The sequence below is a fragment of the Rhinoraja longicauda genome, unplaced genomic scaffold (genome assembly GCF_053455715.1).
Source record: "Rhinoraja longicauda isolate Sanriku21f unplaced genomic scaffold, sRhiLon1.1 Scf000435, whole genome shotgun sequence".
Lineage (NCBI taxonomy): Eukaryota > Metazoa > Chordata > Chondrichthyes > Rajiformes > Arhynchobatidae > Rhinoraja > Rhinoraja longicauda.
The window spans coordinates 29,196-39,070 of NW_027601652.1; the positions used below are offsets into that span (position 1 = coordinate 29,196).

A 9,875-nucleotide genomic window follows, 5' to 3' on the forward strand; every position below is an offset into this window, starting at 1 on the left:
CTCTCTCTTTATTCTCCCGCCAATCTTTCAAAATTAATTTCTCTGCTTTCAAAATGGTTGCTCATGCACTCTGTGGTTTTGGAAGATTAAAAATAAATTCTCAGTATTGTACCAGTGCCTGCTGAACTGGTTTTCTGTATATCAGTGACTTCCTGTTCATCTTGTGCTCATCTGTCAGTCAGTGATTGGTCCGCAGGAGTTTTATGTAGATTGCTGCACCCAATTGCGTTTGATTCCAATGGTTCCAAAAGCCTCCAAGATGCCAGAACTACAGGTATATAAGATGCGGCAGCATTGGAAACCTCATCCACACAGAGAGCTGGGAGAGAGACAGGTGGGAACAGCAGCAGGATATGCCCACCTTCACTCTGAAACTTGACACTAATGATGAATCGTTTTCTTGTGTTTCAGGTTCGAGGAAGGAAACATGATGTTGGTGTGGGTTTTGGTGCTGACCGCACTGCTTGCCAGTGATGTGGCAGGTAAGGTCCATTGATTCCAGGAGCTTTAGAAATATATTGGTGTGAGGAATGAATGCACTGTGTTGGGACTGTGGATCATGGGAATTTGTGGACATTGGGAGTGGTCGGGTTGTGGTAGGAAATGTCTCTTGTCTGGGATACTCATCTCAAAGCTGCTGAGTTGGAAGGTGAGTTGGAGACTCTCCTCCACATCAGGAGACAGAGATTTCTCCACGGTGACGCTTCACAGGAAAACAGAGTTGCAGGAAGAGGGATATGTGACTCTCTGTCAGGAACCCAGGGGATGCAGAGGAGAAGGTTCTGCAGGCACTGGTCCAATGCAACGGGTGCAGTGTACTTGCCCGCTGTGAGGGTGAGGATGGAGGCTTGAGGGAGGATGGCCAGAGTGCTGGCAAAGGTACAGAGGAGAGAGACAGAGAATGATTGTATTTACAGTGGTCAATGGAAATTTAATTCAAATTCTCTGTGACGTGTTTGTGTGTGATCAGTAGCAGATCACAAAGGAAGAAAACTAATTTCATTCATGAAACAAAGCCCTGGGGTTATTGTGGAGCAGAGAGACCCCAGGGTACAATTACACTATTAGTACACAGTTCCCTGAAAGTGGTGATGTAGGTGGACAAGTTGGTGAAGAATGTGTTTGGCACTCTTGCCCACATCAGCTGGGCCTTTGATTAAAAGAGTTAGGATACATGTTACAGTTGTAGAAGATGTTGCTGAGACTGCACCTGGAAATTGTGTGCTGTTCTGATTGCCCAGCTATAGGAGGATGTGAGAGAGGGTCCAGTAAATATTCACAAGGATGATATCAGAACTGGCTGAGAGTTATAAGATAGGTTGGGTCTATTGCCGTTGGACTGAAGTTGGCTTCAGGGTGAGTATTTAGAGGTTTATAAAATCACGTGTGGAGTGTAAAACCAGAGGGCATAGGTTTAGGGTGCAAGTGGAAAGATTGAAAGGGGATAGAGCAAGTGTTTCCAATGAAGATGCCAGAGGAAGCAGTACAGACAGGTAGAATTGAATAGACATTTACACAGGGCCATAGATAGGAATGAATGAGAGGACATGTGCCAAAAACAGACAATCGGTCTCACTCAGGACGACACTTCAGTTGGTTTAAAATTCTGAATCTCTTCAATTTACAGGAGCAAACAATTCATTGGAAGAGGAGACCCGTGTTCTATCCCAAGGACGCTGTGTGAAAGGCTGGTATAAATATCCTAGACTAAACAACTGTTACCGTTTTTTTCCTCGAAGAAGGTCATGGATAAGTGCTGAGGTAAGTCCCTGAAACCAGTGGTTGCTCTGGGAGGTCTGGGGAACATTGCTCTCTGCTGGTTCATTCCCATGAACTCACAGCACAGCCTGTCGTTGAATTGCCTGCGATGAGTCCATGTGTTCCACGGGTGCGCTTCACTGCAGCCGTGGGCTCCGGTTTCTATCGCTCGGACCAGTGGGTGAAATATTGAGATTTGGGGGAAGCTCCACATTCCCCAATACGGTCACGGTGGCGCAGCGGCAGAGTTGCTGCCACACAGTGAATGCAGCGTCGGAGACCCGGGTTCCATCCCGACTACAGGTGCTGTCTGGACGGAGTTTGTACGTTCTCCTCGTGACCAGCGTGGGTTTTCACCTAGATCTTCGGTTTCTTCCCACACTCCAAAGACGTACAAAGGTTAATTGGCTTGGTAAATGTAAAAATTGTCCCTAGTGGATATAGGATAGTGTTAATGTGTGGGGATCGCTGGTTAGCGCCGACCCGGTGGGCCGAAGGGCCTGTTTCCTCGCTGTATCTCTATACTACACTAAACTAAATCCAGGAGTTAACGCAGAGCTGGGGTTCTTGATTAAAGAACGAGAACTCTGTGTCTCGGGGATAAAGTTACCCATTGCCAATGTCTCTTTTGACGATTTATTTGAGGGATCTTGAGACGCACTAATTCTCAACAAATAAACTATTTTGTTTGTTTAAAGGCGTTTTGCAAACGTCAACCACATTCTGGACATCTGGCAACTGTGACCTCGCTCATACACAACAATTTCATTCTGGAAGTGATTCGCGCATCTTGCAAACCGAAGAGACATGTTTGGATTGGCCTAAACAACATTAAGGTACAGTTAATGATGACACGTTAGCTTACAGGTCGTCGCCACACTGGCCAGACCTGCATTTGTTGTCCTTCCCTGGTCATCCACTGCCCTTTTCAGAGGGCAGGTTAAAGTCAACACTTTGATGGATCTCTGGTGTCACATCTTTGTTCAGAGATAGAGTTACACATGACGCCCGGAGCACTCACTGGAAACCCGCTCGGTCACAGGGAGAAGGTGCAAACTCACACGGATAAAACTGGACGTCTCTGTCTTTGTCTGAGCGATCCTACATTATATTTGTGTTCAATTACCATCTTTTACTCATTTTCTGAGTTACCAATATTCCTCTTCTCTGACCTTTACTCTCAGATCCTGTCAGTTTCATCCCAAGGATCCTGTTACTTCCATGAGATTCCCCCACCCTGCCAGTCCATAGTTTAAACTCCCATCCACTGCCCTACTTGTCCCGGCTGCTCGTATTCTGCTCTCACTCCGGCTCAGGTACAGCTCCTCCCTGTATTGTTCATGGCAGCTGACTCAGCATTCCAACACCAATGACCATTCATTTACACCCCCAGGGAGGGTCTTTCACATGGATCGATGGATCATCTTCGAAATACCGACGCTGTGATGCTGATGAAGGAAATAAAAGACGACGTTGTTGGCTCATTCGTCGTAAGTGTAACAGTGACAGAAATGGTGTTTTGTTGGAAGTGAATTTGAGACAGTTTTGAACAGGAGGTGACCTCCACAGACCTGCTGTTACACAGAGGGAGGGAACCAACCCCATGGGTCCTGTGCTCTGCAGAACTGGACTGACTGCCCAGCAGTGAGAGGAGGATGTATGGGATGTAATGCAGGAGTCAGGGGAACAGACACCGAGTGTAACTGTGCAGGAGGAATGTACAAGGGGGCAACACTGGAGTTAGAGGAAGGTACAGTGTGGCATGACACATTCTGGATTTAGTGTTGTCCAATGAACCAGATTTGATAAAGAGAACTCGAGGTAAAGGAGCTGCTTGGAGGTAGTGATCATAATATGATTCGTTTTAATCTTCAATTTGAGGGGGAAGAGGTTAAATCAGAAGTGTCAGTGTTGCAGTTGAACAAAGGGGACTATGAAGGCATGAGAGAGGAGCTGGCCAAGGTAGACTGGAAAGGGATCCTAGCAGGAATGACGGTGGAACAGCAATGGCATGAATTTCTGGGCATAATCCGGAAGATGCAGGATCATTTCATTCCAAAGCGGAAGAAAGATTCTAAGGGGAGTAGGAGGCAACCGTGGCTGACAAGGGAAGTTAGGGATGGAATAAAACTAAAAGAAAAGATATATAACACAGCAAAGAGTAGCAGGAAGCCAGAGGATTAGGAAACATTCAAAGGACAACAGAAGGTAACAAAACAGGCAATACGGGCTGAAAAGATGAATCAGAGGGGAAGCTGGCCAAGAATATAAAAGGACGGTAAAAGCTTCTTTAGGTATGTTAAGAGAAAAAGATTAGCAAAGACAAATGTAGGTCCCTTGAAGGCAGACGAGGGTGAAATTATTATGCATAACAAGGAAATGGCAGAAGAGTTGAACAGGTACTTCGGATCTGTCTTCACTAAGGAAGACACAAACAATCTCCCAGATGTACTAGAGGACAGAGGATCTAGGGGGATAGAGGAAAGAAATTTGCATTAGGCGAGAAATAGTATTGGGTAGACTGATGGGACTGAAGGTTGATAAATCCCCAGGGCCTGATGGTCTGCATCCCAGGGTACTCAGGGAGGTGGCTCTAGAAATAGTGGACGCATTGGTGATCATTTTCCAATGTTCAATAGATTCAGGATCAGTTCCTGTGGATTGGAGGATAGCTAATGTTATCCCACTTTTTAAGAAAGAGAGAGAAAACGAGGAATTACAACCCAGTTAGCCTGACATCAGTGGTGGGGAAGATGCTGGAGTCAATTATTAAAGAGTTTATAACGGTGCATTTGGATAGCAGTAAAAGGATAAGTCCAAGTCAGCATGGATTTATGAAAGGGAAATCATGCTTTACTAATCTTCTGGGATATTTTGAGGTGGTGACAAGTAAAATGGATGAAGGGGAGCCAATGGATGTAGTGTTTCTAGACTTTCAGAAACCATTTGATGAGGTCCCACACGGGAGATTGGTGAGCAAAATTAGAGCACATGGTGTTGGGGGCTGAGTGTTGACATGGATAGGGAATTGGTTGGCAGACAGGAAGCAAAGAGTAGGAGTAAACGGGTCCTTTTCAGAATGGCAGGCAGTGGTGAGTGGTGTGCCGCAAGGCTCAGTGTTGGGGCCGCAACTATTTACCATATGTATTGATTTGGATGAAGGAATTAGAAATAACACTAACAAGTTTGCAGATGACACAAAGCTGGGTGGCAGTGGGAACTGCAAAGAGGATGTTAGGAGGTTGCAGAGTGACCTGGACAGGTTGAGTGAGTGGGCAGATGCATGGCAGATGCAGTATAATGTAGATAAATGTGAGGTTTTCCACTTTGGCGGCAAAAAAAAAGGAGGCAGATTATTATCTCAATGGTGTCAGGTTAGGTAAGGGGGAAGTGCAGCGAGATCTGGGTGTCCTTGTACCCCCAGGCACTGAAAGTTGGCGTGCAGGTACTGCAGGCCGTGAAGAAAGCTAATGGCATGTTGGCCTTCATAACGAGAGGATTTCAGTATAGGAGTAAAGATGTTCTTCTGCAGTTGTATAGGGCCCTGGTAAGACCACATCTGGAGTATTGGGTACAATTTTAGCCTCCTAATTTGAGGAAGGACATCCTTGCAATTGAGGTAGTGGGCGTAGGTTCATGTGATTGATCCCTGGGATGGCGGGACTGTCATATGAGGAAAGATTGAAAAGACTAGGCTTGTATTCACTGGAGTTTAGAAGGATGAGAGGGGATCTTATAGAGACATATAAAATTATAAAAGGACTGGACAAGCTAGATGCAGGAAAAATGTTCCCAATGTTTGGGGAGTCCAGAACCAGGGGCCACAGTCTTAGAATAAAGGGGAGGCCATTTAAAACTGAGGTGAGAAGGAACTTTTTCACCCAGAGAGTTGTGAATTTGTGGAATTCTCTGCCACAGAGGGCAGTGGAGGCGAAATCACTGGATGAATTTAAGAGAGAGTTAGATAGAGCTCTGGGGCTAGTGGAATCAAGGGATATTGGGAGAAGGCAGGCACGTGTTACTGATTGTGGATGATCAGCCGTGATCACAATGAATGGTGGTGCTGACTCGAAGGGCCAAATGGCCTCCTCCTGCACCTATTTTCTATGTTTCTATAAAGAAAGAACTACTCAGCCATTTGACTGTTCAATAAACATTAGAGAGGCTGTGGAGCAGAGAAGTCATGGAGCTCACTGTTCCATTCGTGCACAGCAGGTGGAGCTCAGGAGCACGTCATCAGGGCAGAGAGCACAGATGTACCTAAGGGAGAGGTAGATGGAGAAAGGAATAGACGGATGTGTTGATGGGGTCGGATGAAGGGAGGGGGGAGGCTGGTGAGGAGCAGCAACAGTAGCATGGATCCATGGGCCGAGTGGTCTGTTTCTGTGCTCTACGTGCATGGGAACACCCTAACTCTAAAAAAACTGGGTGTAACGCTACAGATATGGGAATGTGCACTGGTGTAAAATCCCCAGATTTAGACATGACATCGGTTGCACAAGTTCCAGCTCCAGAGATTCCAGACTCTGCACCCGTTGCGTGAGGTCAATGGAATGGGGAGGGCTGGGTTTATCTGACGGCACAGACGTGTTGTCCAGCCCACACAGAGAGTTCCAGCCCAGGGAGAGCCCACACACTTCAGGCTGGGACAGTCCAAACCCCCGTAAATATTGGGGGCTTCAGGTTTCAGCAACACACACTCTGACTGCACCTGGCACCTCCACAGAAGTGACTCCCTTTATTTACAAGGAAAACTCACCGATCAAGAGTCAGGGAACATTAATGGCTCACAGACTCTGACTCAAATAGATGGTACTTTTAGACCAGGTAGAAAACAGGAAATGCTGGAAACACTCAGCAGGTCAGGCAGCACCTGTGGAGAGAGGCACAGAGATAACATTTAAAATTATGAACCTTCTATTTCTTCTCGAGATATCATTTCCCTCAACACCTGTTTGTTTCATCTGACAGATCGAGTATTTCCAGCATTTAATTATTTATTTAAGACATTCCGCATCTGCAGCAATTTTCTTGTGGACTAACAGGAAAATGCTTTCTCCTTTCCTGCTTCTAGGGAATGGATCTTGGAGGTCGATAAGGTGTGGCCACAGACGTCCTTTTGTTTGTACTTACCGATTGCACTGAGTTTAGAAGACTCCAGAATGGTCCACTCATCCTTTCCAGCAGTGGATCCAGTGCTTTGATTTCTTTGTAGCCACTCTCACTGTCTGTGGTGACTGTACTCACTTAGCTTCTCAGCCAATAATAAAGAGAACTGCATCATGAGCTGTGTGTTTGGTGCTGTGTGAGTCCAGTTTCTCGCAGCCTTCCTGTCCCACTGTTACTTCCTCCCCACCTCTGCACTCAGTGCTGCGCTGAGGAGAAGGCGGCACACACTTGAACTCTTGTCCTTCGGCCGCACCTGGTGTGTCGGGTCCCGGACACCGCACCTGGGAGAGAAATAAAGGCTGTGGAGAGGATACATGGGGAGTTAGTGGAATAGTTGCAGGGAGAGAGCTTTCACAGTCCTGTGGGTGGGCTGCAGAAGATGAACTGGGCCCAGAAATTCCTCAGCACATCTGTATGAAAACCTCTGATGTCTGTTTATAAATCAGCTCAACCTGGTGTCGGGCAAATTCCCCATGATTCTGGCAGTCTTGGCAGGTGTCGGGACAAGATGTGAAGGAAGTCAAGCCTTGCCCAACTCTCCAGTCAATGCCCTGATGCAGAGTGAGAGAGATGGTGGGAGTAACTCAACATTACTTCACTCTCACCCACTTGGTTTATTCACTCCTCTCACTCTTGCTTCCTATTTCATTACATTTTATACCTACGTTAAAAACAAGTGGGTGGCCGGAGAGAAGGTATGATCACTCAAGGATAAAGCAGGAACTTTATGTTTGGAATCAGAGGATGTGCACAAGATATTAAGCGAGTAATTTGCATCTGAATTCACCATGGAGAAGGACATAGTGGGATTAGTGTGATGTGTACAAACATCCTCGGGCAGTTAGAGATCAAGATGGAAGTGGTGCTGGGTCTCTTGAAGACCATTGAGGTGGATAAATCCCCAGGGTCCTGATGAGTTCCATATCAAGTTATTGAGAGTTCATAAGTTCATAAGTGATAGGAGCAGAATTAGGCAATTTGGCCCAAGTCTGCTCCACCTTTCAATTATGGCTGATACATCTTTCCCTCTTTACCCCATTCTCCTGCCTTCTCCCCATAACCTCCGACACCTGTATTAACCAAGAATCTATGAATCGTTGCCTTAAAAAATATCCATTGACAGCATCCACAGCTTTCTGTGGCAAAGAATTCCACAGATTCAACACCCTCTGACTAAATAAATCTCCTTCCTAAAGGATCATCCTTACATTCTGAGGCTATGACTTCTGGTCCGATACTCTCCCATTAGTGGAAATACCCTCTTCACATCCACTCGATCCAGGCCTTTCATTATTCAGTAAGTTTAATTGAGTTCCACCACATCCTTCTAAACTCCAGCAAGTACACGCCCAGTGCCGTCAAACACTCATGTTTTAACCCAGTAATTCCTGGGATCATTCTCGTAAACCTCCTCTGGATCCTCTCCAGTGTCAGCACATCCTTCCTCAGATATGGGGTCCAAAATTGCCAATTTCTCCAAATGTTCTGACCAGTGCCTTATAGAGCCTCACCCAGCCACCGGTTAGTCATTGTGCCCTGGGGGTGCCTCCCGCAGCCGACCCTGAAGCATTCATAGTGATTTGAGCGCATGGGGTGGAGGGTGGAAGACATCGGTTTCGCTTACCGGCTTTTTGTTTCCTTGTGTCAGTTCCCGCCGTCTCTTCACTATCCCCTCCAGCCGTTGGGGGCGAGCACAGCAGGGCTTGGTGGCTTGTCTGTTGGGGAGGGGTTTCCCAGCTCCATGGTGAGTGAGCCTGGTCTGCTGTGGCACCATGGTCTGCTGTGCCTCACCACCTCACCCACTCTGCCCTATGTGGCAAGTTGCAAACTGTGAAGCCAGAGGGAGGAAAGATGCTAATTGAGCAGTGAAAGCAGCAAATTGTGTAGCAAAGTGTGTTGTGAAAGTAGCAAATTGTGTAGTGAAAGTAGTAAATAGGAATTGTGAACCCAAAGGAAGGAAAATAGGGGGGGGGGGAGGGAGATAGAGGTGGGAGTCCAGGTGCTCCACAAACGGGGGGAGGGGAGGGGAAAGGGGGGTTGTGGGGGAGAAGGTGGAGGGGTGTGGTGAGATCAGTTAGAGGTTAACTAAAATTGTTGAATTCAATGTTCATGCCATTGGTTTGTAAACTATCCAAGTGGAACATATGGTGTTGTTCCTCCAATTTGCGTGCAGCCTCACTCTGGCAGTGGAGGTGGCCCAGATGAGAATGGTCAGTATGATAATGGGATGGGGAGTTTAAATAGTTAGTAACTGGGAGATCCAGTAGGCTTTGACGTACCGAGCGCAAGTGTTCAGCGAAACGGTTGCCAAGTCTACGCTTGGTCTCGCTGATGTACATGAGGCCACATCAGGAACAGTGGATGCAATAGAGGAGGTGAATGTGAACCTCTGTCTCAGCTGTATGGACTGCTGAGGTGCCTGGATGGAGGTGAGGGAGGAGGCATAGGGACAGGTGTTACCTCTCTTGCGGTTGCAGGGAATTCATGGGGAGGGGGTGGTGAGGGTGGCAAGGGAGGAGTGAACCAAAGAGTTGCAGAGGGAGCCATCTCTGCAGAAACGATATAGGGGTGAAGATGGGAAGATGTGACTGGTGGAGGGATCATGTTGGAGGTGTCAGAGGAAGGTGTGTTGAATGTGGAGACTGGTAGGGTGAAAGGTGAGGACCAGGGGAACTTTATCCTTGTCCCGTCTGGGGGGAGGGGTGCAAGCGTAGAACAATGGCACGAATGAGAGAATGATAGAATTAGGGAAACCACGTTTACTAAGGGATGTGGACACCTCGGATGACCTAGAATGGAAAGTCTCATCTTGGGAGCAGATATGGTGGTAATATAGATGGATTGGTTAATACATTTGCAGATCACACCAAAATAGGGGGAGTTGCAGCCATGGACAGAGCAGGATTTGGGCATGGAAATGGCAGGTGGCATTTAATCTGGGCAAGTGT

General features: G+C 47.0%; 1 protein-coding gene across 1 annotated transcript; it reads left to right on the top strand.

Moving 5' to 3' along the window:
* The first annotated feature begins 320 nt into the window (after nucleotides 1-320).
* Nucleotides 321-7,029, top strand: LOC144590968 (snaclec VP12 subunit A-like). Its single transcript, XM_078395331.1, has 6 exons — nucleotides 321-334; nucleotides 412-482; nucleotides 1,628-1,761; nucleotides 2,457-2,594; nucleotides 3,152-3,248; nucleotides 6,833-7,029. The coding sequence occupies exons 2-6, from the start codon at nucleotides 428-430 to the stop codon at nucleotides 6,901-6,903; spliced, it is 495 nt and encodes a 164-aa protein (XP_078251457.1). The 5' UTR covers nucleotides 321-334; nucleotides 412-427; the 3' UTR covers nucleotides 6,904-7,029.
* The last annotated feature ends 2,846 nt before the right edge of the window (nucleotides 7,030-9,875 follow it).

Coding starts and splice junctions, on each gene's coding strand:
- LOC144590968 (XM_078395331.1), top strand. CDS start 428: ATGATGTTGGTGTGGGTTTTGGTGCTGACCGCACTGCTTGCCAGTGAT. Junction 1,762..2,456: donor GGTCATGGATAAGTGCTGAG/GTAAGTCCCTGA, acceptor GTTTGTTTAAAG/GCGTTTTGCAAACGTCAACC. Junction 2,595..3,151: donor TTGGCCTAAACAACATTAAG/GTACAGTTAATG, acceptor TTACACCCCCAG/GGAGGGTCTTTCACATGGAT.